This window comes from Epinephelus moara, chromosome 9 (assembly GCF_006386435.1).
Source record: "Epinephelus moara isolate mb chromosome 9, YSFRI_EMoa_1.0, whole genome shotgun sequence".
Lineage (NCBI taxonomy): Eukaryota > Metazoa > Chordata > Actinopteri > Perciformes > Serranidae > Epinephelus > Epinephelus moara.
The window spans coordinates 27,969,171-27,995,841 of record NC_065514.1 but is presented as its reverse complement, the minus strand read 5'-3'; the positions used below and the strand labels follow the sequence as shown (position 1 = coordinate 27,995,841).

Here is a 26,671-nt window from a genome sequence, read left to right as displayed (position 1 = left end):
AAGCAACTTTGGTTACGTATTGCTCCAGTTGAGTGATTATATGTCATTCTTTCTGACACAGCCTACATGCTACCTTATTTTCATTTTCTAAATCCAAGTACTGCCAAACCACACTGGTTTTGTGAGAGACCACATCTCTCTTATTTCCCACCGTGCTGTTTTAAAACTCCAGTCTACTCGAGCATTACCATGGGGAGGGGAGCTGCTGTCTGACAGTTCTGTAGCTCCCACTAGTGGCAGGCGGCTGCATGACAGTTAAGCGGCCTTTTACATGAATAAAACACTAATTGGATTGACTAACTAATATTTCTGGTGTCGACTAGCAAGGGGGCGAATGATTAATCACGCGCATCCCTAGTATACACACCCCATCTACTACCACTTCACCACTGTTTATCACGTTTATCATAGCCTACACCTAGCATGGTTAGGGTGACAGAGGTTATGTGAAGAGAGGTGCATAAACACAGATTTAGGATCCATTTTTTTTGTTGTCCTGATTGTTGGAAAATCAGTTAAAATGAGACAGCCCAAACTAAAACCAACAACTAATTCTAAGCCTCGCAAAATGGTTAAATTATTTTATATTATAGCACTTTTGGCATTATTAGTCGTACATCGTACATGGGGCAAAATTATCATGCAAATACAATAATTATCGTACATTTGGCAACACTGGCCAGTCTTTATGGCGGCTCATTTTAATCATCATCCTTAATCATTGTCTGCCAAATCAAAAAATTTAAATAAAATCAATATAATTCTATGTGCATTCTACAAACTTTTGTAACAATAAAGTTGGCTAAAGCATTTTAGGAGTGAAGTGCCTTTGAAAACTGTAGACAGCACATTACAGGAACTTAAAGAAATCCTATTTTTATATTTGAGCATGCAATTTTAACACTACAAGTTGTCTATTCAGTCTTTTATGTCTGTGTCTGTATTTGCACTGGTATGAGTGGTGCCTTGGACTCAGCAGTGTGTATTGATCTGTAATTTCATTTAGACCTCTCACCCACATTGGTTGTTTTTCCTCTGGTTAAGATGTTTAGATGTGAGAGGGCTCATTGAAGGCGTTCCTGTCTAATTGGTGATGGATTCAATCTAAGAGTCGTTTCTTTTCCAGACTGGCTGATTTCAATATGTATTGATCCTGAAACTACATTGAGCTCTGTGGCAGCTCATTTTACTTGAGAAGGCCTTTTGTCTTCACTGGCAGTGACTGGTGGTTGTTTAGCCACTCCCCCTGCTCCTGATTGGCTGTAATTATCTATTTCTATCGATTCTAAAGTCAAATTGACATGAATGATGCCTTATTGGCCTCGGAACAGAAAGTGCTATTGATTGGTCACGTAATTGAAGCCTTTCCTCTTCAATCATTGCCTGTTTTTCCATTTCCTACAAATACTGATAGCATAGTGTTGAATAATAAATATAAATAACGCAGTTTGTTAGGCTTCCTTTATTCGTGTATCCTCTCATTAAAACTGAATTGTTTTAACAGCTATGGAGGCAGAGTGTGTTGTTTCATGGAAGAATGTGAATAAAGCTCAACTTCTTGAGTTTGTTTTCTTGTTTGTGAAAGCTTGCAGCTTATTAGAAAAACGACAGACACAGTAATGTGTCACATGAACGCATGAAAAAAAGTAACTCCTTTACATTGGAGCTGAACAACAAGCAAGTGTCGCTGCATAGTAGCTGGAAAGATACAGCAAGACTAGTAATATAACAATATAATATAATAAACCAATTGAATGATAGGTAAAGCAAATAGCATTATTCATTGGACCATGAAATGCATTAAATTATGAAAGAAGAAAAACAGTTTAGACTTAATTGAAATACTAATTGCATTGCTTTTTACTTTAAAATAAGTAATAATGTATTACTTTAACTAATTACTTTAACACATCACTGAGTAATACATTACTGACAGCAGCCAAAAACATCAATTAGGGTGTCTAAAAGCGGAGCCTTACAAAAGCGTTACAGGTCAGATAAAAACACACCAAGAGTGGGCTGCAGATGTACAGAGGGGCCCGGCAGAGATGATAAAAGGGGGCTGTCGGTTGAGAAGATATCAAACGATCAGACAGTTGAATTGCTCTGAATGACGCCAGAGGCACCTCGCAAGCAAAATCACCCACTCAAGTCCTTAGCCTTCCCAACCCTCACAAGAGCTCAGGATGTACTTCACACACGATTACGCTCAAAAACAAGGTGGCAACCAAGCGTGCAACCTGTCAGTTTTGCCCACTCGCTCACCCAGAGCTGGTCGAGAATGGCAGCATGGTTGTTGTTGTTTTTTTTTTTTTGTTTTGTTTTTCTAAAAATTGTTATGATTTTTTCATTTTGAGAGCATAACTGGTGCAAGGCGTTCTACAATAGCATGTGTTGTTTACATCTTTCATATCCATAGTGAGGGACGGGAAGACTTCTGCCTATGTTTATATATGAAAAGTACAACTTGTGAGTGTTTTTCCTTTAGCTAGTTTTGGAGGTTGGTAGTGGAGAGGAGGGGGTTTGTCTAGTGGTGGCTAAGATCTTTGAAGTCCTGTTAATGTGCTATAATGAGCCAGAGATGAGAGGGTGGGTAATTACACATAGACTCCTGCAGTGCTCCATATGGGCTCAAAAAGCCTGTACCCCTCTGCCCTGACACACACACACACACACACACACACACACACAGACTGAAAGAGATAAGAACAGGCAGAATATTTTTTAAATATATACACAAAGATAAAGAGTAATTCAGATTCCACCACAACACATTTGCACAAACAAAAATCCATCTCTGTGTTTACTGCGTTGACGGCAGAGAGCTGACTGAGACTTCAATAATAAAGCTGACTCCGCTCACCTCTCTAACATCCAACCTCTGCCCGCACCACTAGGGAAATTCCTGGGTCATCAAGTCTACAGCTACAGCCAGCTCCTCTCCATCACCTTCACCTCTGAGACCACCGCGCTGCTCCCCAACCACGTCACCTTGCTCCTCCAAGGCTCTGGAGTCACCCTGTCTGCTGACCTTTCACCCACACCAGTGCTTGACCATGACCCCAGCCTCACACCTCGGCACTCCTTCATTGTCAGGTACAAGGATGCAGCATGGGGCTGTCAGTTTGTTAGTCTGTGCACATGCTTTTTTTTTTTCTTTTTTTTTTTTTACTGTTGAACTACTTGAGTCTCTGTGGAAAATACCAAAGCGTTTGCCTCAATGTGTGCGTAAGAATGGTTGTCGGGATGTTTGTTTTTCTCTGCATCTATGCATGTCCCTGTTGCCTGCCTTGTTTCTTGTTACAATATATATAGAGTCCGCAGAGTACAGACTATCCAGGACACCCATGCACAGACTACAGCTCACCTACATTGACTGTGCTGTCATGGTCCCAGCAGAATGTCAGGATATGAATGTGGTGATGAGCCAGCTCCCCCATGCGCTGGCTGTCATGTAGATCTGGCAGGTACAGAGAGGCAGCATTGCATTTCCATTTTTACATTTTATACATTTAGCAGATGGTTTCACCTGGAGTGACTTGAAATGTGAGCAGAAATGTGTTGAATGACACAAAAGTCACCAAGAGTACAGAAAAAGTGACAGAAAGGGGGTCAGACTTACAAACTTAAAACAAATGTCAGCCAGGGATATAAAGTTGGGGGGCTATGGCCCCTTCCCCACTGCCTTTCCCATGCTTTCAGTCCCCTTACTTGGACCATGCCCATTTTTTAATTTAGCCTTATCTCAACTATACACCTGTAATTTTTTGTGACTCTATCTCTGTCCACAGACAGACAGACATTGTTCCTGCTACAACTGTGTCACCAGGACCACAATATGCCCTGATGACACACACACACACACACAAAGTGAAAACAATACCAGCCAGTGATGTTGTCATGGCTGGCAAAAAGTCTAACAAATTTTGGCCTGATGATGGTACTCGAAGAAAAAATAAAGAAACCCCAAGGTTATAACAAACTGTGTACTAAATTTCATGGACATCTATCCAATGGTTGTGAGACACTATTCAAAACCACAAATGTCAACCTTCTTGAGGCTTTGTGGCGACCATGAATAGCTGAACAAAATTTCTTACCAATCCATCAACTAGGTGGGACGTAGGTGGCTTAGTGGTAGAGCAGGCGCCCCATGTACAAGGCTGTTGCCGCCGCGGCCCGGGTTCGACTCCAGCCTGTGGCCCTTTGCTGCATGTCACCCTCTCTCTCTCTCCCCCTTTCACGCTTGTCTGTCCTATCAATTAAAGGCTTGAAAATGCCCCAAAAAATATCTTTAAAAAAAAAAAAAAAAAATCCATCAACTAGGTATTGAGGTTTTTCACTGACTGACCTGCTGGAAGCGCTATTTCTAGAGTCACCTAAGAATCACCAAAGCCTGTAGGACTCTTCCTCTAGGGACCTTGAATGTCTTTACCAAATTTTATGGCAATCTATCAGATTGTTGTCGAAACATTTCAGTCTGGACTAGAGCTTAGATTCTCTGCCCGAGCCCGAGCCCGGCCCGACCCGACCCGCAGGCCCAAGCCGGGTCGGGCCAGGAGCCCCCCTCCCTCTGACGGGCCCAGGCCGGGCCTGGTCAGATATGACGTTTTTTTTGTTTTTTTTTTAAAGCTATGATTTGATAATGTTATAGGCTATGTATTGTAGCGACCCTGCAGTAAATGTTCTGTTATAATGTCAATGATCTGTGAGTTAATGGCATGTTTGGGATTGAATGAGGTGCAGGGTGCGAGTGAGACGGGGATGAGGAGGGCTGTGTGAGTGCGCGTGCTGGTGTGTGTATGAGTGAGCTGGAGGAGAGAGCAGGAGTGCACAGGTGGAGTTACAGCTAAGTTGTTGTTTGTTGGTTGTTTTGGCGTGGTTACGGCCAACAGTAACCTGTAGGCCTACTGTTCAGTAAAAAACGGTGGTTTAATTGCCGAATAACTGCGTCATCCTTTCCACACGTCCTGGCGGACGCTACAGTATTATGAAAAATAAAATTAAACCACACTTTGTATGACACATAGCCTAAAGTTACAACAAACTTAGGGCCGAATTCACAAAGAATGAACTGCGGCCGCTGATAGCACCTTGAATTGCACTTCATTTGCACCCGCAGTTTACTCCGTCTTAACGTCCTATTCACAAAGGATATTGCGCTAATGATATACCAGCGCAAACACGCCCACAAAGTTTGGCAGCTGAGTGCAGCGCCAAGAACACCGTGGCAGAACAATGGCAGACTTTGTTTGGCAAAGTACTGAATACTGTATACCNATTATGACAACTTAATAAGGTTTATGTATGTTTTTAAATGAAGTGGAGGAGCCTACAAGTGTTTTGTTTAGTTTGTCTCAGAGGCTCCGCAGACTGCGACTCCGCAGCTCTGCTCAGCTGTCTGCTGCTGCTGCAAGAGAAGTGTTCTTCTGCTTCTTCTTCTTCTGTAACCTTGTGTGTATGTTAATACAGCATTATCGCCACCTAATGGATTGGAAGCGCATTACACCTATAATGGGCTTTTATTGGGAAAAATAGCTCCAATGCGACCCCCAGTGGTAAAATTAGGTATATAATTCGATATATTGGTTTGGTTAGATATTTTGCTTTAAATCAAACCAGTTGGAAAATTTTCAAACCGGCACAAGCCTAGTCTGGACCAAAGCGATGGACTGATTGACCAACCATCTCGAGAGCCATGGCACTAGCATGACTGAAAACTGGCAAATATAAGTCCCAGTCCACATGTACAAAGGCATTTTTAAAAACAGGGTTTTTCCCTCCTTCGTTCCCCCAAACAATCCGAAGTCCAAACAAACACTTTTAGAAAAAAAAAGTTTCCATACCAATGAAAATGCAAAAACACAATTAAAACACTGTCAAGAGCATGCCAAACCAAAAGGCGGTGAATAATCCTAAATCTAAAACCACACACAGAATAAGAAGAGACCTGGAGCCGTGACGCCTGTAGCACATTCTGACACCTCTGTTCCCCAATATAGTGGAAGCAAAACTCTATTCCTGTCTGCAAAGTTAGAAACAGCACTATTATGTATACTACTATTAGTAGCAGGTCGTACCCTGTATGGTGGCCTCAGGCACCAGAGTGTGAATGTATGTGTGAATGGGTGAATGTGACTCTGTGGTGTAAAAGCACTTTGAGTGGTCAGAAGACTAGAAAGGTACTATAAAAGTACAAGTCCATTTACCATTTACTGTTTTGGCTACGTCTGCTGTTGCACAAAATGTTGCCCTGTATGTGACACCTCACAAAGGAGATAACACACACTTTAACGTTACAAGCCAAACACTGTTTTCCCTCTCTACACATAAACACTGAAAACATTAACGAAAATCTTCACTATCGATGGAGTTTTACAAAAGGTCTGCTTTCAGTGACCTAAAACGCAGTTGCATGTGGACAAAAGGCCAATATGCATAGAACAAGCTACATTTTCAGATAAACCCGTGTGTGGACGGTGCCTAAGAAAGAAGGTAATTCTTTTTTAAAAGACCACTAGACCACTAATATGGGGAAGTTTAGAGTGAGTGGAGGGAGGGTTATAAAAGGTACTTCTACAGCAGATGAACCTTGTAGGAGTCTGATGTTTTGACTGGAGTGGGGAGGTCACTCCTGTAGTAGGCTCCAGGAGGCAAAGGAGGGGGGTCCAGATTGGGAGGATGACCAGGTCGTAGCAAGGAAAGGAGAGCTAAGTGGATTATAGCGACAGCATGCAGAGCATTAGATGGAGTATAGGGTGGGTCCATGGCCTAGAGGAACGGTTTTGTGGATAGTGGTCCCTTTGCAGCCTGATATGCCAACACCAGGGCTTGAAATTAGATGCAAGCAGACAAGCAGACAGACAACCAGTGAATAAAAATGTAACATTATTGACTTGATGAGGAAAAGAGGGCCATCGAAGGAACAAAGAAAAAATAGAATATAAATAGCATTATACTGGTCGCAGTCGTAAAGACATTAGGGATGTAAACAAAACTGATGAAGTTGATTTATTATACTTAAACTGTTATTTTTGAATGTTTTAAGGATGGGAGTTAATGCTTTAGTAATTCATTTTATTTAGGTTCATGGTTAATTATGTTGTGCTGTATTTTTACTGACAGTTTAACTTGTACATATACAAACAAGGAGGATAAAAATGAAATTTAACACTCCAACCAAATCAGACGCAGACACAGCCCACTTGAAATAACATACTGTATATGGCCAAAAATGTGAAAATGACTATGAAAAAAATATGAGCATGAGTGAAACGAATTAAATATCAATGCAATATATGTGTATAAAATTCAGCCTGTCCACATATTATCTAGACATGTACATAGGATATATCTATATACACTATTGCAGTAAAAACACCTCATAACATTTAAAAGAATGCAGGTTTGAATGAACACGTGAAGGTACAGAAAAGTGTGAAGTTATAGTCATATTATCATCAACTGTAGAGGTTTATTCGGCGAGCGTATTCCTAAAGGGAATTACAGTGTATGTATGTGTGCTCTTCAGGCTGTGCAAAGCTCTGCACATACTTCATGTGTCTAACATGGAGCTCCAGCCCATTCTCATTCCCAGGGTGTCAGATAGAGTCGGTTCCTCACACTCCTCAATGTGTGATATCAATACCAAAGGCACTTCTTTAGCGTCATTATATGATGCACTGAGCTTTCCACTAACTCTAAAACCCAACTGATATAGTATAAAGAGTGAGAAAGTCCATGTAGGGTGAGAGGGAGGTGAGGTAGATGTCAAACAAAACCAGATTTTCACCCAGAAGACCGCAGGTTGTGTCCAGCATGAAACAAAAAAACAATGTTGTTGCGTTACGTAACAAACATACTTTAACCTGAAACATGATCTTTTTTCTCAACCAGCTCTATGTCTGTGAGCTGTGCGTCATAAAGATACTCTAAAGGTCGCCCTCTGCATTGCTAGAGGGGTGTGACAAAGCGTTGGTATTTGACGGCCTTGGAATGTGAACAGGTAGAGGCTCCATTTTATAAACATGAGGTGCATGAAGAGCCTCTTTGCCAGGCATTTGACTGAGGGATTTTCTATCTAATATTCAATTCATATTTGATTTAAATATTTTGTCCACATTTTTTATCCATGAATCTCTGAGTGAAATCATCTCTGACCTGCTGCAGCATTTTGCTGTTAACGGTGGCAGTTTTAGATGTCTGAGTAGTTTTACTTACTCAGGTATAATGCATACTGAAGCCTCCCGCACCAACATGCAAAAGCACACTTGTTCTTATAGTAATCAGATCACATTCATACACTTCCAGTAGCATATAAATATACATATAGATATAAACTCACAGAGCAATTTCATACAAATGGTTGGTTATTTTTTTTTTTTTCCACGAGTATTTTGTGACAAGGTGTAACAATTCTTATTTAGACCTTGCAGGCAGGAATAGTTTGTATTGTAATTCGAGGGCAACAGCACCTTTTTGAATACTGCAGCAATCACAGTTCGGATATTGTTAGAAAGATAGCAGCAATCAAAATCAAGCTGCGACACAGTTCCTGTCACACAGAGCTGATGGTGTTTACATTACTCGTAGCTGGCAGTCTGCTGCTCTTGTTTTCCCTGTCTCTAGTGTTAGATTATATTAAGATGTACGCGCGTCAGTTGTAATCATTTGTTTGTGTTGTAGATAGTTGATAAGCATCTCTATTTGGAAACTGAGACTAAAGCAGATTGAGCTGGCTTATGCCAGCGTGCATTTTGTTTTTTTCCGGCATCATGCCCCTGTGTTTGTTTGTGTTGCTGTTTAAACAAGTCCGTGTTGAGACATTTGAATTTTTTTTTAGTATATTTTCTTTATTCCAAGCTAACCCAAGAAGTTAAGTTAAATGTGCTGTAAGAAACTCTAGAGAAAGACAGTTGATTGTTAAGTCTCATTCCCAGGTTATGAAATACTTTTGGGGTGGTGGTTCATTCCACCTACCAACCCAATGCGCCAGTGTTTGACGACTTGGCAGTGAGACTAAACAATCAATGGTCTTGCTCCAAAGTTACATACAGCACCTTTGAAGGATAGATTGACATTTGTAGCCACCACTAACTCTTTGAATATACATTAAAGTTGGGCTGGGGTAATAAATTTCACACCGGTTTGATATCAAGCTAAACACTGGATCAGACTAGCATATCAAATTTTAACACAAGGTGTTGCACTTGACTCAGCAGCCACTCTTGAGTGGCGTGATACTGTGTCCTAACAACAAACAAGCATTTGACATTGCGACACATTGCATGGACAGAGCTCTCTGTCCACACTGAATCCATTAAATATGCACTTCTGGGGGCGTTGGTGGCTTAGTGGATAGAGCAGGCGCCCCATGTACAAGGCTGTTGCTGCAGTGGCCTGGGTTTGAGTCCAGCCTTTGCTGCATGTTATCCCCTCTCACTCTCTCTCTCCCTTTCACGCTTGGCTGTCCTGTCCAACAATGGCAATATGCCCCAAAAAATACCATAAAAAAAACAAAAAAAAAACCCAAACAAACTGCACTTCTGCAATGACATGCAAACAGCCACGTGTCTATAAGATGTACGCTCAAGATTGGCCTGGAGGCGGAAAGTAGCTATCTTATGCTTGTTCTTTTTAAAGCAGAAAACACATTTTATTACAATATTTACTGGAAATAACATACAATCTAGCCAACAGCAAGTAGTTTAGCTTGTTATTAGTGATGGTCATTTACCAGAAACTTTCAGCTCCCTGGCAATCTCCCTCCAACCAGCTGCCACCGTATTTGGTTTTTGGTAGTGAAATAAGAAGGCATCTTGTAATATTTCTCATGAACCTTCATGAATCAGCCATTCCCCATCTTTTGTGGTGCTTTGAAAGCGAGCAAAGGGAATAAATAGCAACAAGGCGTCTGACAAAAGTTCAGGTTAAAGTGGCGCACCATGTCACGGCCAGTTAAGACATCCTTTTGTCTGCTTCAGATCCATATTTGACACAGTTTCCATATTGACACAGTTCTGGATAGACTTACTCTGCCATGTCACATCTCGTCATTAAAAAAAACAAAACACATGAACTTTGTAGTAAAGAAACACACCATGAGCCACTCTTTCCCCCTCTCACCTCTACTGAAATGTGATCCTCTTCATGTTGCCAGCCTTGGCTGGGCAGTAAATTGTTCTTAACCTGTCAGACACTAGTAGCTCAGTTAGTCCATTTATAAACAATCATGTTAATCACATTGTTATATCTCTTGTTGCTAATGCAATACAAGTTGGATTTAGCACCATGATGTCATCAATACAGGTTGCTGATGAAGGCTAATTTTTAATTTGCCAAAATGTGCAATAATGTAAAATACAGGTTCAGACTGTTTGCATATAATCAAACTGGTTTGAGCTTATACACCAAACAGACCCAAAAAACAGATGAACTTATCCTGAGCTATTGTCTTCAGCCCACTTACAAAATTTGCCTTTTCTTTCAAGATGTTCATCATTTCTGCCTCACTAACATACCAAAAAGGCAGACTGTACTAGTACATGTAGTTCCTTCCTGAAGGGAACAGCCTACTCTCATCATCTGTGTTCTCAGACCAGTCCAATTTGTTGTTGATATTGACCTTCAGCTATATGTAGGACTGTTCCACCACCACTTTCTCTGCTTGAAATCCTCTACCAGCTCTTTCATCTCACATTACACTTCACTTGGTTCTCCTTGCAACAATTTCCTCTGGACTCCTGCAGGCCTTTTTTTCCCTTCTTGCCCTTCATGTTAAAGTGTCCAATCCGGAGGCGGGAGTGTCTGGGGCTGGAGAGGTGATCCCCGGTGTGACGGCCTGTAGGGAAGCGGGAGTGTAATCAGTCATATTGTTGTGGAGAGATCTCATTAGGTCCGTCAACTTCGGGGAGTGGGTGCAGCTGGCCGGGTCTCTACATTCAACCTGTTAAAAACAGACTTAAGTCATTCACACTATTTTTGTTCTCTTCCCCCACTTGGCCTGGCGTCTTGGAGCCAGTAATCCTTCTCATCCCACTCAGCACCTCCTTCACACTGTTTTGTTGCAATTTGTCTTCAATTCTGCCCCTGTGTTTCTATCTTTAATTCTCCTCCTCAGCACCCGCAGACCAACTTCGCTTCCTCCCTGTAGCCAGCCCTGGAAGCCCTCTTCTTCCCTAAGCAGGGATTTAACTTTCTTTGTTTTCCAGGGTTTGTTTAAAGAGAACTGCCGAAAACGGCAAACTGTTTAATGGCTTTGAAGGGTCCACATGGAAATTGACATGTTATGCAGCCAGGGAGCCCTGCATTGTCCTCTCTGTGCGCTCCACAGGGGTTGTTCCAGTCCATTAGCCCAAAACAGTCCTGTAGAGCCTCTACATACTTGTGGGATCACCCTCTTACAGTCTTGGTAACAATGGGCAGCAGGCTGTTGGTTGCCGCTGAAAGGAATCTGAAAAAACAGTGATGTGTTAAATTTTAAAGAAGCTGAAGAGAAGGAACAGAAGGTTACAGCATTCTGAGTAAGTTGTACTTTGCCTGGTGGGGAGCTGCACTAATTCAGATTAGGGTGATTAATATCATTCAAACCGACATTGCAATGTAATGGAATGCAGATTTCATATTGCAAAAGCTGTGATTTAAAAGTAATGCTTTTTTAATGTTGCATATTCTAACCAACCAGAGGGCCGGAAACAACTTGTGCGTGAGCTAATGCTCCATGTGACATATGCAAAGAGAGAGAGTAGATGAAAAAAACAATTTGTAAAATGTCACGCCATGCAGTCAGTTGAAAGGAATCCTTCACCCCCAAAATGACCATTTGTTTATCAATTACTCAACCCGTGTTACATTTAATTTGTTGGGGAAAAAAAAGAAAAACAAAACATTTTTCTCACATGCTCAGTACTACCCAGACAGCCCTCTCCAACGGGGAACTGATTGGAGAGCGAAAGTTAATCCGTGCTCTCTCTTCAAAGCCAGACTACATGGACAAAAACAGTAATTCTACCTGAGTACAGGAGCTGCTCGACCACTGCCTCAGTAAGTTACTTCATTTGTGTTATTGTTTGACTTTGGTGAATCTAGCCAAACCCTTTAAAACTTTTTTTAAACTATTTTTTGGATTTTTCGTTCACTGAAAAACGTTTTCTCCATGTATTCAATGTTACATGGGGTGAGTAATTGATACAACCTACAAATGGTCATTTGGGGGAAGAAGTATTCCTTTAAGTGCAATCCACATGTGCACATAAGCTATTACAGTGTAGCTCATTTGAGGAACAGCTCAGTGCATAGCAAGTGTGTGGCCACAGAAGAGGAGAAATTAGCAGTAAAGTTGTCAAGTGGTAGTATATGTACATTGTAGGTTTCAGTTTGTCTATGAATAAATGCTGCAGCTCAAGTCCAAGTGAAGTCCCATGTCTTGCTTTCCAACTGCTCAGTGATGTGAAGGGGCTGAACTTTGAGTTATCTAGATATTTTTAAAGTGGTTGAGCTATAGTTTTGTGTAATTCGAGATCCGTAAGATACATATTTATTTTTTCATATATTAATGTTCTCAGGCCTTTTGTTCTGCAGTGCTTTATTGTTCTTTCTTGAGATGTTATTTCAGTGAAGACATTAAGATTATATTACATGCTTACAAGACTTGATGTTATAACATTCTACAGTGATTGAAGGTTATTACAGTTCAATTGCTGAATAAATATGTGGTATTCCTATCAATTTATGCATCGATTCATCTCATTTTCTCATAACATGTAGGTCTGGCCTCCATAAAATAGTAGTTTATATGCTGATTGTATTCAATGTTGTGTTGGTCATGCTATAGATAGATTTATGCTTGTGTATATTGAATAATACAGAAGATAAGTAACTTTAATAAAATTGCATAATGAATCTCAGTTGCGATATTATTATGCAAGATTATTTCCTAGTATCATTCAGCCCTAGTTCAGATGGGAGATGATTAAAGCATGAGCAAAGAGTTGGCCAGAATCCTCAGTGAGGAAAGGTCTGACTTGGTGGATGTTATAAAGAGTTAAGCTGCATGAATGTGTTTTGGTTGCAATGATGGGGCTCACACCGCAGTTGGCAGTCTGGAATCACACTCCAATTGTTGGCAGTTTGGGCAGGAGTCAATATACTCGTACTGTTGTCTGTGTTGGTTGGAAAACAACATTTGACAAAGGACAGGTCAGTCTTGTTGAAATTGGTTTTAGTGTGGGTAAAAGAAGAGAAACCCACTTCAACTTGAGTTTCAGGTGATAGGACAGAGGGACAGATTGTGTTACTGGCAAGGTGATGGTAGTACGATGTAATAAACCTCCTCCTGTCTCCTTCTGTATTAGCTAGGTATGCAGATATTTTCTGCATGTAAACAGTTCGTATGTGTTTAGCAATGCTGCTGATTTCATTCTAGGGAATACTGGTCCATAAGCTGTAAGTTGGTCAACCTTTTTGGTCAAGACTATTTGATGATTGGCCATGAATCATCATCACAGGTCTGACGCTACAATGCGCCCCGGCTGTATCTAGGCTAACGGCTAACATGCTAACTATTATTTTTATGTCACTAGTCACTTGAAACAAATTTAGGACGATAGGAGACAGGTTGAAATAAACGGAAATTTCCCTTTAAGCTGCTCTTTCCTGTTATTCAGATAAGCGGTTCTTGGAACAGCTGCTTCTGCTCGCCCATCCAAATTTGATCAGGGTCATGTGAGGTCATCTGGCTTCTGGTCATCTGGTCATTTACACTAAAAGAGTTTATGTCAGGTTATTTATGCTATAATATCTGGCTATTTGGCTACTAACTTTGTTTATCTGCTATTTGGTGCTGGGCAGGTCCTACGGTGGGTTTTTAAGAGCTGGATGCTGTAGTTGTAAACAACAGTATTGATTTTAAATGAAACACATGACAGTTTTACCACTGTTTTTATACTTTGTTAAACACACCCCCAAATAGAAAATGCACATTTTCTCTTACCTTTAGTGCTGTTTGTCAGTCTAGATTGTTTTGGTGTGAGTTGCTAACTAATAACTGGAGATATCAGTTGCAGAGATGTCTACCTTATTTGGAATATAAAGGAACTAGATGGCGCTTGGCTTGTGGTGCTCAAAGTGCCAAAAAAAAACTGTTAGAAAAACTCAATAGCAATGTTTCTTTACAGAAATCATGACCCGGTTATCTCAAACACTCTGCAACTCACACCAAAACAATCAAGATTGACAAATAGTACTGCAGGTTAGAGAAAACATGTATTTTTGATTTTGGGGTGAACTGTTCCTTTTCATGCCACCTTCCTAATGATAAACTTGAAAATTATTGACTTAACAAGTTGACAAGGAGCCCTTGAATGCTATAATCTTATTATAGGCCAGAGGCACAGGTTCAGTCTGGTCTTTCAAGTCAAGAAGGACACATCTTCTATGCTTGCTCCATCAGAGGATCCTGCCTCTGAACTGGGACACAGCTCTTTTCATACCCTCCAATATTTCCATGCCTCTCTCTGGTGTCTGCGCACTAGTAATGAGTTTCCCCTTAGCACTAAGAGCCCTGGCTAAAGAAGCACTTTGGTTCCCTTTCTGAAATGCACTGGAGCTTGGGGGACAGAGAGACTGTCATTAAGTGTTCCTCTCTGGAGAGGTTCTCCACAGATCTCATTACACTTCTCAGGTAAATGCACAGATGCACTTCACTACGTACTCCAGTATATCGTTCCCTCCCTACTCCCTCTGTCTCTTTCTGCCTCTCCCTGTCACACACACACACACACACACACATATTCAAACATGTCAAGAATTTCTGCAAGTTTAAGCTTTCACACAAACACATCAATCCATGTGGCCATCTGCCAGTGTGATTTGCAACAGTCCGATGCAAAAATAATCATGTTTCGAAAATGGGAACGTGCGTGCTTCCAAGTGTTTCCCTAAAGGCATGTGAAGGCATACATAAACATGAGCAGAAACACACACACTCCACATCTCTGTTGACTGACAGCATCTGCGTTCATAGCTGGTAAATATGTTAACCTGTTAAGTGGCTGCGTGTTCCCACCTGCTGCAAAGATCATTTTAAAATCAGATGAAGGAAAAATATATGGAAGCGTGGGGATTGGAGCGGAGGGGATTGATGAGAGGAGGAGGTGAATGGCTTATATAAGGTAGCATCCACTCTTCTCTCTGATGTTGCCTCTGTTCACTTTCTGTTCCCTTGAAACCAGTAGGCGGGGAGGTTTTATTGCCTTGCTTGTAGCTGTGTGTGTACGTCTGCAGCATGTAAGCACAATATTTATGCCATAAGGAACTGCTCGGATGCTCTGCCACTTTTTCTTCTTTTTTTTCTTTTTACAATCAACTGATAAATGCTCTACATAAGGTGATCAGCTGTTCACTGTTTTCCCTGGCAAAAGAAGTGTTTCAGGAAACTGCTCATGAATGGCTTTAAAAGGTATGAGCCAATTTGCAGGAGTCAGCATAGCTCTTGTAGTAATGCCAGCATGTGGTCCATCTGGCACTGAGCTCATTTCTGTCATGTTTTCAAAATTCACTGACTTTGATCATAGATCACGGCCAGCTAAATATATTGAATGGAAGGCTCATTGCTGCCAAAATGAAATAAATTGCCATAGGTGACTGGGCAGAACAAGAAAACATGGAATTATGTGCCTGGGTAAATGTATGATTCCAACTCAGTCTCACCCCCAACAATGCACCCTTCAGCCGTGGACGAGATGTATGGAAGCGAATCGTGACTAATATTTAAATTAAAATGTATTTACAGAAATGCTTTTTCATTTTAAGAATGTGGCTGCATTATTTGACTCATATATAAAATTAATCATCAATCATCCTATTTGCATTTTAATTTTCTTCTTCAAGACTGCTCATTCTTTTACTTAATTAAAATGAAAAAGAAAAAGTCATTTGAGATTTAATTTTCAATATATGCCCCAGCAAATAGATACCAAAATTCAATTTGAAATGTAAACTTTGAAAATTAAAATGCATTTACAGAAATGCTTTTTCATTTTAAGAATGTGGCTGCATTATTTCACTCATAAATAAAATGAATAATCAATCAACCTATTTGCATTTGCATTTTCTTCTTCAAGACTGCACATTTTATGCCATAATCAAAAAGAAAACAAAGAAGACATTGCTATTTAATTTTCGTGGTCTACCCTGCAAAATAGTGCCCATAATTCGAAAATGATTTGGCAATCTGAGCGGCGCAGGAGAGTGACGTCAGTAGCCGCTCTTCTTCAGCTGACCGTGCTACCCATCTAATACGGTAGGGGGCGGTGTGCACACTTGTGCTTTCTAAACATCGTAATTTCCCAAAACTGAATAAATACCACACATAGCAACACAAAACTGCTTTGCTAGCTCAGTCATGTTGTAACTAAGATATCTGCTGGAAAAAATAATTTTTTCATGGACTGTTCATTGAGGATACGGAGTTAATACGTCTGCTAATGAGTTAATCCCCAGCATCCAACACTGATGCTGGAGCTGTACCTCGAGAGTTGATGTTAAGGGCCACTTTGACAAGTCAGAAGTGACAATGTATTGTATTTGTGATTTATTAACCATTACAGTCCCTGGCCAAAAACTCAGTTCTTGTCTCATTTGAATTTACAATAACTTTTTCAGTATAACAAAGGCTGTTTGAACATTTGATGGGAAAAAATACATTCCAGATTTATATATTACCGACAAGGCTCTTTTTTGGGCCCCCTATGATTTATGATTTACTTTCTATCTCTTGGTCATATGTTTAGAAAATTTGGCATCCAATTTCAGCTGCTATGCCGATGACACCCAGCTCTATCTGTCCACCAAACCTACTCCCAATCTTCCTGCCAATTTCCTTTTCTGACCGCTTACTGGAAATTAAATTGTGGTTCTCATTCAACTTTCTCAACCTTAATAATGATAAAACTGAGGTTCTCCTTGTAGGTACTAAATCTACATTGGAATTGTCAACGGCCAGAGAAAATTAATTGTATAAAAAAGTCAGGTTTAGCCATGGTTCTCCCTTCCCCCCAGGTTAAGAATATGGGTGCAGGGTTTCCCTTACATTCATTTATTTGTGGCAGCCCACCACAATATCAACATCTCATGCCACATATTGATTTTCTATTTTTGGAGCTGGACTGTTCGTGAGGTGCACTGTTCGACTGCTGTTTGGTTATTCATTGCATCATATTGTGGGGCGCAGAGCATACTCTGTACAATGGTTACAAATGGAGCAGCAGAACACCAAGCGCAATTAAAGAGAAACTTCACGGTTCAATGTGCTGGTTCTGAAAATTTGCTTTCACTCGCCTCTGCAGCAGCTGCTCCTTTCATCCATTGATCTGTTCTGATCAGCTCTGATCTGATCAATTATCAACTCCACTAACCAAACTCCACAAATTGCTGCTGAGGAAAAATACAAAAAAGAAAAGAAAAAGAAAGTTTGCAGATCCCTGTCTTTGGTCTTTCTCTCAAGTGTCTTTACAAACTTGAGTTGGTCCAGAATTCAGCTGCCCAAACTTTCACCATAGATCTTATCACTCCTGTTCTTCAGGAACTTCACTGGCTTCCTGTAAGATACCGTATCGATTTTAAGATCTTGCTTCTCACCTTTTAGACCCTTCATACCCTCACCCCTTTGTATCTTTCTGAACTCCTTGATATCAACACACACTCCTGTACTCTCAGATTCTCTTCTGCCATCCAACTCACTTCACCCTCTGCCTGCTTGACTACCATAGGGTCTACAGCCTTCAGCCGTTCTGCCCCCGCCTTTGGAAATCTTTCCCAGAAGACATCCACAATATTGATTCTGTTTCCACCATCAAATCCCATCGGAAAACACGCCTTTTAAAGCCGGTATATTCAGTCTGACTCAAATGGTGACAAACACATTGTGTTTTGCACAGATAATGACTTTATGGTGATAATCTTATACCTCATTTTTATGACTATGATTTTATACCCAGTATTTTATTTATGAATCTTGTATATTTCTGCTTTGTTTGATTTTATGATGTCTGGACACATTGCGGCTTGTTTGTTTGTTTGTCTGTTTTTTAACTGTGTCTTGTTAGCTGTCCATGGGTGCTTTGAAAGGTGCCTATAAATAAACTGCATTGTTATTGTTATTACACGCATACTGTATATGTAGACTTTCGGTTCGCATAAAAAAATGCTGTTACAATATTATTTTTTATTTTATTATATATTCTAATTTTATTAGAATTCTGAAAGTGTCAAATGTGATAGCTCAATTCAGATCAGTAATGCATCTCCACATTTGATAGCTAAAAAGCCACTGGAAGACATAGTGATGGCAAAGTCAGCTTATATACTATGTCACTTTAGAAACATTAATGATACGTATGAAACGTAAAAATGTGACACACCTGTGGTTTGCAGAAACGTACAATGCCAATGATTTGTTCTGGCTACTGGGCTGCATGACAAGCTAAAAGGTGGATAGTAAATGCAATAAATAAAACATATAACTATTCAGTGAACTCTTTACAGTAACTCCTCAATGTTTTACTAGTGCACATTGCTTGGAATGGCATAACGACATGTACAAAGGGGTTACAACCAACCATGATAACTAGTTATGCTTATATATGTGCATATATATATGTTTGGGTTTTATTTTTAATCACAAGCCGATTGGCACAATCAGAATATGTTATTGGAATATGCTAATAACATGTCCCCATACATGAGTAACCCATTTGTGTTTTTCAATTTGACAGTCACTTACATGCTTACTTATCTTTCTAGTACCTCATCATTTCTCTGTTCCTCTTTCTCCATCCTTCACACACCGTTTATGTCTTGCTGTCTTGCTCACCTTGTATCTCTATCTCTGTACTCACTCTGAGGGTACTTGTGTGTGAGTGTATGCATGCGCGTGTGTCCGGTATTCTTTTGGGCTTTTCTCTCCCGATGATCTCCTCTCATCCTCAGCGGAGCGGGCTTAATTACACTGTGGCTCTCCGCGCTCTGCTTGGTGCTGATTAAAAGGGACACTGACGCTCCATAGGGAAAGCATGACTGGGAGTTTGTTCACTTTCATGCACACTCTGCTTATCTCTGTCTGACCAGCTCCATTACCATGGCTTTGAGGCCCAGTTTGTAATTGCCTCTCTTTATTACTGTGCCTACATGTCAGGCCAAGGAACAAGGACCCGCCGCATCAATGGAGAGTCTGTGTCGCAAGCCAGAACTGCACACACACACACACACACACACACATACACACATGTTCTCATGTGCACAGTGTAAATGTGAATGCTGAGACAGAGGCCACACGCAAAACAAAGCATTTTGAGAGTGAGTCAGTGTCGTGCTGAGAACAGTTAACCTAATAAAATAGAGGCCATCAAGCACTCGCACATGAAAAGCCTGACTTAGGTTGATATGGTCAACAAACTGAAGGTTTTGCACTTCTTTAATGGTTCTTGCCTATAATTACAAGGTTCACATATTATAATTGGGTACCACTTTCAAATAAGGTGCCCTTTACCATGTGGTTTATAAGTTGTAACAAATGCCTTTATTAATAGTTAAACAAGACTACAGTCAAAATGGCAGCTGTACGAGGCCATAGTTACGTGCCTAGTATAATCAGTCAGAACACTTATCGAAGGTCAAATAGCTTTGTAAACCCTCTGCGCCAACATCTGTCTGACAACGGAGAAGGGGTATGTCTGACCAATTCTTTAACTTTCTGAGACTGACAAGACCAACAGCATATCATAGGAACTAGAGATCATCCTGCGATGGGATCTCTCCAGCTGCAATACAGCGATCCATGCTTTAAAACGACTGTGGCCCAAGGGTGTAAAGTGGGGGTGCCAATGGCTTCCTCCTACTCCTAATTCCAGCGCCCTTGCTTAGACCACACCCATCTTTTGACTCAGCTCAACTTCACAGCTGTAAAATTTCATGAATGCATCTTGCATGGTTGCAACACCATTGAGTTAACAAAATCTGTCCACAGACAGTCATTTAAATACCTGGCAAAATACTCAAAATGGCTTCTGCGGTAGTTCCCACATTTTGTCATGATGACACACAAACACAGTATCTCAAAGTGGAAACAATACCCGCCATTGTGACGTTGTACTCACTACTTCTGATTCAGTATACCTCAACTTTGAGCCTTGAATGCTAACATTAGCATGGCCCCAATGACAATGTTATCATGCTGATGTTTTAGAACGTTTAACATGTTTACTGTCATAGTTTAGTGTTAGCATGCTAACATTTGCTAATTATCACTAAACACAAAATACAGCCAAGGGTGATAGGAATGTCATTTTTTTAAGGTGTCTGGACATAAATCAAAGTATTGCACACAAATTTTTGGTCTGATGATTGGGCCAGATGAAAAGGTAAATTATCACTAAATCTATCACAGTCACATCCTGAGGGGAACACAAATGTCGATACCAAATTTGGCACTAACCAATCAGGAGTTCATCCTCTGGGGACCATGAACGTGAATGTCTGTAGAAAATGTCAGTCAGGCTAGTGATGTGGCTACGCTTTATAGAGATATGTATAAAGATAGAGATATATATAAATTATTAGCCATTGATGAGAATAACTTTTGGGTTGCACATTTCCTTTGGTTGGTCGTCTTCCTTTTCTCCCTGTGGAAAAGAGCTGCAGAGCACCTGGACAAAAATCCATTCATCAACACCTGTATTTGTAACTCCAGACTTAATGGCTTATTAGAAACTGAGAAACTCATGAATACTTATTAACGGTTAGGTACCACATATTAGAAAAATGTTATCTGTAATTGTGTTTCCTACACCTGTACGTGAAGATAATGTGAATGTGTTCCGTCATGCTGCTGCTCCTCGCTTTTGAGACCTTCACATGATACTAGGAGAAAATTTTGTAACACTACATTGCCTGTGTGGAGCTGACACAGCACCTCTCATCAAGATGGAAAGAGTGCATGATTCCTGGAGTAAAACAGGCAGATGTCAGCTGCGCAGACTGGCTTTGCAGAACATCCTTCAGCAGATGGCAAAGCTCAGTGATCAAGACCCTGAATATGTGTTGATGTCAGCACATTTACATTTTTCTTCGCACAGTGCGTGTCGGCTGGTAGTGCTGGAGATAGCCTTCCATAAAAAGTCAAATGACAGGGCATTTCTTATCTTGGTAGCTGTGGACATCAATTAAACCACTCCAGTTGTTGATAAATTAGCCACACAGACATATTTAGTGTTGGTTGTTGCACCTTTAAATGTGTTGTTTTTGGTGTTTAATCACAGTTTGTAAGCATTTGAATAAACTTCACAAACATGCTGTGAATGATGTGTTTTCATGTCTTCTCATTTTATAGGCTTCATGAAAATGAGATGAGATTCAAACCTTCATTGTCTGCCTTTGAGTTCCAACAACTCCTTTACAACCTGACAGCTCTCAGAATCAGCAACGCTGGAGGACAGAACTGTAAGTGTCACAATTAACACATGTATTTTAGACTAGATAGAGACTTTTTCCATACCTGAGAGCATGGTTGTGTGTGCATCTATGCAAGGGCGTAGGTTTCATCTCAGCAAAGGGGGCGACACGTATAAAACAGATGGTTTGGGGCTCCTTTGCCAGAAAATTTAAACATCAAATACTTAATTTCCTGCATTCTGGTTTTTATGCACCTGTCTGTGCCCTCTCTGCATTAATCTATGGTGTAAATGTCTTTAAAGGAACAGTGTGTAAGATTAAGGGGGATTTAGTTTCTAGTGGTGAAGAATGCAGATTGCAACCAGGTGAAAATTCTCCCAGTTAGAATTCCTTTGGTGTTCATTGTTCAGGAGTTTATTTTCCCAGGAGCCAAATTATCGTCAGAGGCTTCTTCCTCTTCAAAACAAACAGACCAGGTGATTAAAACCAATAAAAAACACAGAATAAAGCAGTTTCACATTACAAATCAATGTTTCTGCGACGCTGTTGAGCTTGTCGCAGACAGGTCACTAACCTGCTAATGCATTCTCACCTTTATTCCTTGATTACTTAAGATCCAGATGTTCAGAAGGTTTTTACCAGGAGCTGAATTATCCACAGACGTTTATTTCTCTGCACATGTTGTAAATATTGAGTAGTATGTGTCTGATGTGGCCCTACAACTATGAATCTGGGAGCATTTAGGCATTATGGTAAAAAAACAAAATAAAATAAAAATAAAAATAAATCATGGTATATTGTGGCTGAATGCATGGCTATTACAAGTAATACCAGCTAAATTTAAAGTGCCACAGAAAGACTGCAAAATATTCATATTTTTCTTAAATTAAAAATAAATTTTCATCACAAAGTAGTTAAAGCTGCACCAAAGATAGTTGCTAAAACAATGTCACTGCTTGTATTCAGGGAATAGTTCAACTGTTCCAAATCTGGCTCAGCAAGAAACGGGACATTTATTCCCAGATGTTTGTAACTAGTTCTGGAAATCCTCCTCTTATTTTTGTCATGTCCTTCCTCTCTCTCTATCTGATAGTCAGCATTGTAAAGTACAGACAGGATCTGAGAGGCATTACGGCGGATTAGAGCACCAAGAAGACAGAACAGCTGGCCAAATTCACCAGCTCTCTCACACTTGCTTACACCATTTTAATTAGCTGCTCAGTACAGGCGTGGTGACACGCACACTCTTGTGTAGTTCCGCATGCAACTCGCACACGCGCACAGAAGTTTGCGCACAGAGAAACAGAAGCCCAGTCATGCATATTCCATCAAACTGTTTCCTGCAACCACCCACCCACATGAACGTGCAAACAAAGTCAAGCACACAGTTTACGCTGCATCTATTGCACATCACGGGAGAAACTCTGTTAATGATTTGTGTTAGGTCTCAAACACATTCTCAAACAGTGTTAGAAGTGCCTTATCGCTGCAGGCTGCGCGGCAAACTTTAATTTTGCAATCCCATAAAGCTGTCCTCTCATCTTTCTCCTCTCTCCTTCTCACATTCTCCTTTATTCTTTAAATTCTCTCTGCACCGCAGAGTCTCTTCTAACAGAACTGCATTATTTTAATGAGAGTATTGTCTTTAAACTATAAAGGCAGGCTTTGATGGCAGTCGCAGTAAAGGCCTTTCATTTTCTCTGCCACAAAAATTGAGTTTTGAATAGAGCGCACAGCCTTATTGAAAGTTTATGATAAATCAATGGCTTAATTTAATGCACAGGTACCTAAAGAGACCTAAACTGTCATAGTCCATGGGGCTGCAGTGAGCCATTCTAGAATCGAGGGAATTAAAATCTTGACTTGTCTGACAGGGTTTCTTGTAGAGAGGATAGATGGCGAGAACTTGCACAGCATGAGTTTTTAATTAAATGAAATATAGGGTTCAGTGTCTGAAAATTGTTTTAATTGCACATTTTCCCCCGTTGAACGAGCTAATAGAATTCAGGAGGTGGAGGAGAGTAAAGGGTAGAGGCTAAGGCGAGTCATGGAGAGGGAAGAGGACAGGCTTGCCTACTGATTATCCCTCAGAGGTGCAAATGAACTGGGTTTCATCACCGCTGAAGGAATGGCTGGATCATGACTTGTTAGAAGTCAAGGTCCATCCTCTCCTCTGGTTCTACCACTCAGATTCCCCTCATTATGCAGCCACCCATTCACACATGGTTTATTTCTCATCTGACAAAGCTACATAGTCATGCGTGTACAGCATATTTTATCCATCTATCCAGCGATCCATCCATCTTGTGTGTCTTCAGTGAGAGCAGACACAGTATGGGACCAGGAACAAAAGTAATTTTGTGTTCTGTGGCTGTGGTTTAGAGAGTACAGGGTGAAAGGGATGCGGTTCAGGATGGCCTGCCCCCATCACTATTCATGAGAGGAGAGAGGGATCTTGAAACCCCACAGGAACTGCACGTCTGACATACCTCCACCGACTCTCCTGTCTCCCTTTCTTCTCGTCTTGCTATGCTGCAGTGATTTATTCATTTGCTATATCAAAGATTCCCCGGGTGACGAGTGTACGTGTGTGGGCGCATGCGTGCGCACGTGTGTGTGCAAGTGAGCATTAAGTGTGGCATTTACGGGCATGTGGGTGGATGAATCTGTTATAGTGTGCGTGTGTGGATGCATGTGTGTGTAGGTGTGTGTGTGTGGGTCCGTGTCAGACTGTAAACTGTAAACACAGGCCAGAACCTGTAATGAGATGGGGAGGGAGGGACAGCACTGCAACAAATGCTAATAACCTACTGCTTAACGAGATACGGAGATCCACAAACACACAAACACACACACACACACACACACACACACACACACACACACACCTAATTCCAGAGAAAAGCAGGTGCCCTAAACACTTCAACAGGCCTCTGAGGCAACAATTATCAGTTTACTACTGATCATTGCAAGCATCAGTTTTATGACAAGTCGTTCTACCCGTCTGTTCTTCCCCTTCCTCTCCAGACACGTCGCAGCTCGCGGGGCTAACCATGACCTCAGCTTTCATCTCCTCTGGTCCAGCGTATCCTCCTGCCCCATGGGTGGAATCTTGTTCCTGTCCCCCGGGTTTTGAAGGCCAGTTTTGTGAGCTGTGTGCCCCAGGATTCACTCGGGAAAACCCTGGCAGAGGGCCTTTCTCAGCATGTGTGCCGTGCAACTGCCACCAGCATGGAACCTGTCATCCAGAGACAGGTAATAAGTGAAACATTCACAGCATATTTATACACCTGTATTGAAATGATAAATGTGTATTTGAAAAAATCAAGCAAGACATGATGATTTTGGTGCCTCTTCACTGACAGCCAATTAGCAATGCTTCTGTTTCAGTGGCATCTGCACATGTAGAAAGCCTAAAAAAGCCTGAAAAAGTGAAATCATAAATCAAGTGCAGAATGTTTCATATTTAAAGGAGAGTCACAGGGAGGGACTCCACCAGCATGTAAAACTGGTGGAGTCCCTCCCTGTGACTTGTTGATTTACTAGTCACAGTGCTCCACAGGCCGTGACAGCTGAACAATGTTTTCCATGGCTTTGGAGGAGCTTTGTCAGATTTAAGAAAATATATCCAGGGTTCAATGCTAAGGTTTTTTTTCACTTGCTCGGTCGGGCAAGTTGGTCAGAGATCTACTTGCCCGAAGTCAGTTTTTACTTGCCCTATAAAAATTGTTTAATTTAAGCGGCTATCAAATAACAAAGACTGCAGTTATTTTTATGTTATGTAATCTTTATTCACACTGTATTTATTAATTAAAACAACATATGTCATGTATTGTAGCTTAATTCCTACACAAAAATGACAGTGTCAGGGCTTAAAGTGAAAAATTTGTCAATCGTTCTCCGTCTATAATTTTGCGCCCTACTTGAGCCATGCCCACCTCTATTTATTTTTCACCCCTCTCTCCAGTTCTGCTGTATTAACACCGGGTTTAATATATTTTGCTTCCATCTCTCTGCCCTGCTCTACTCTACTTCAACGCTACTTAGCTCTCTCTCTACTCTACCAGTAGACTACCACATCCACCTGTTGCACAAAACGCACACAGCAGTGTTTCCCCTAGGATGGAGTTGTAGCAGCGGAGGTGAAGCACACGCATGAAAAATAATTTTCACATGCGTGAAACTTTTTTGTATGCTTGCAAAGCACAGCCTGCTGGGATGTTTCTATGTATCTACTGGCACCAGAAGGGCTCTTTAGGACTAAGTACATACAGTACATGTGTGCACAGTAATGAGCAGGTGAAATGTCTGTCTAGCTTACATATGAGGTGTCTCAAGATTTAGGAACATACAATTTTATTGAATATAATAAAGTAAAAAGTCACTTGACATGCTGCTGTTTTGTGCTATGACCTATTTAAGTGTTGGAAGTTGTTATTTACGTGACAACGCCTGAACGCAACACAAGCTCAGCATGAGTGCCGTGCTGAGCTGCTGTGCGAGCAGCGTGTTTGTCTGTGCGTAACAGCAGTCTGTTGGTTATTTACACAGTGTCCATAACAATAACTTTGTCAGCTGACAAACTGCACCGGGCTCGGGGTCAGGTTTGGTCAGGAAAATGCGGCCCGAGCCGCTCTAGCGTGCTCACCTGTGTGTGTGGCGGAACTCCGCCGTGCCAGATACAGAGAGCAGAGGAGAGACAGAAATGACACGATGACATAACACCATAAATAGTATATTGTTATGTTATTATATGAAGCGTCCGTCGCGCAAAATAATATCAATGGGCGCTGTGGACAGGACATTATTACACAGCGTGTGGCTGTGACTTCAGGCAGAGAGACCGCTGCATCAGAGCAGAAGAGCACGTTTTAAAATACATTTATTTTATCAATTAGTTATTAACTTTTACTATTTTTAGCAACTTGCCCAATCGGGCAAGTGAGTTGTTAGTTTACATGTCCGACCGTGAGTTTTACTTGCCTCGGGCAATCCTTATTGTTGAGCCCTGATATCTAGTGGTATTACTTAAGTAAGACGGCACGGTGGTGTGGTGGTTAGCACTCTCGCCTCACAGCAAGAGGGTTCCCGGTTCGATCCCGGGTGTGGGAGCACTTCTGTGCGGAGTTTGCATGTGCTCCCCGTGTCAGCGTGGGTTCTCTCCGGCTTCCTCCCAGTCCAAAGACATGCAGATTGGGGATTAGGTTAATTGATAACTCTAAAT

At 41.1% G+C, this 26,671-nt stretch overlaps 1 protein-coding gene across 1 annotated transcript in view; it reads left to right on the top strand.

Moving 5' to 3' along the window:
* lamc3 (laminin, gamma 3) overlaps positions 1 to 26,671 on the top strand; it is a 160,209-nt gene that overhangs the window by 94,291 nt on the left and 39,247 nt on the right. Inside the window, exons 10-12 of the mRNA XM_050053336.1 lie at positions 2,898 to 3,096; positions 21,386 to 21,495; positions 24,475 to 24,702. Coding sequence (XP_049909293.1) covers positions 2,898 to 3,096; positions 21,386 to 21,495; positions 24,475 to 24,702 — 537 coding nt within the window. The remainder of the gene's footprint in view (positions 1 to 2,897; positions 3,097 to 21,385; positions 21,496 to 24,474; positions 24,703 to 26,671) is intronic.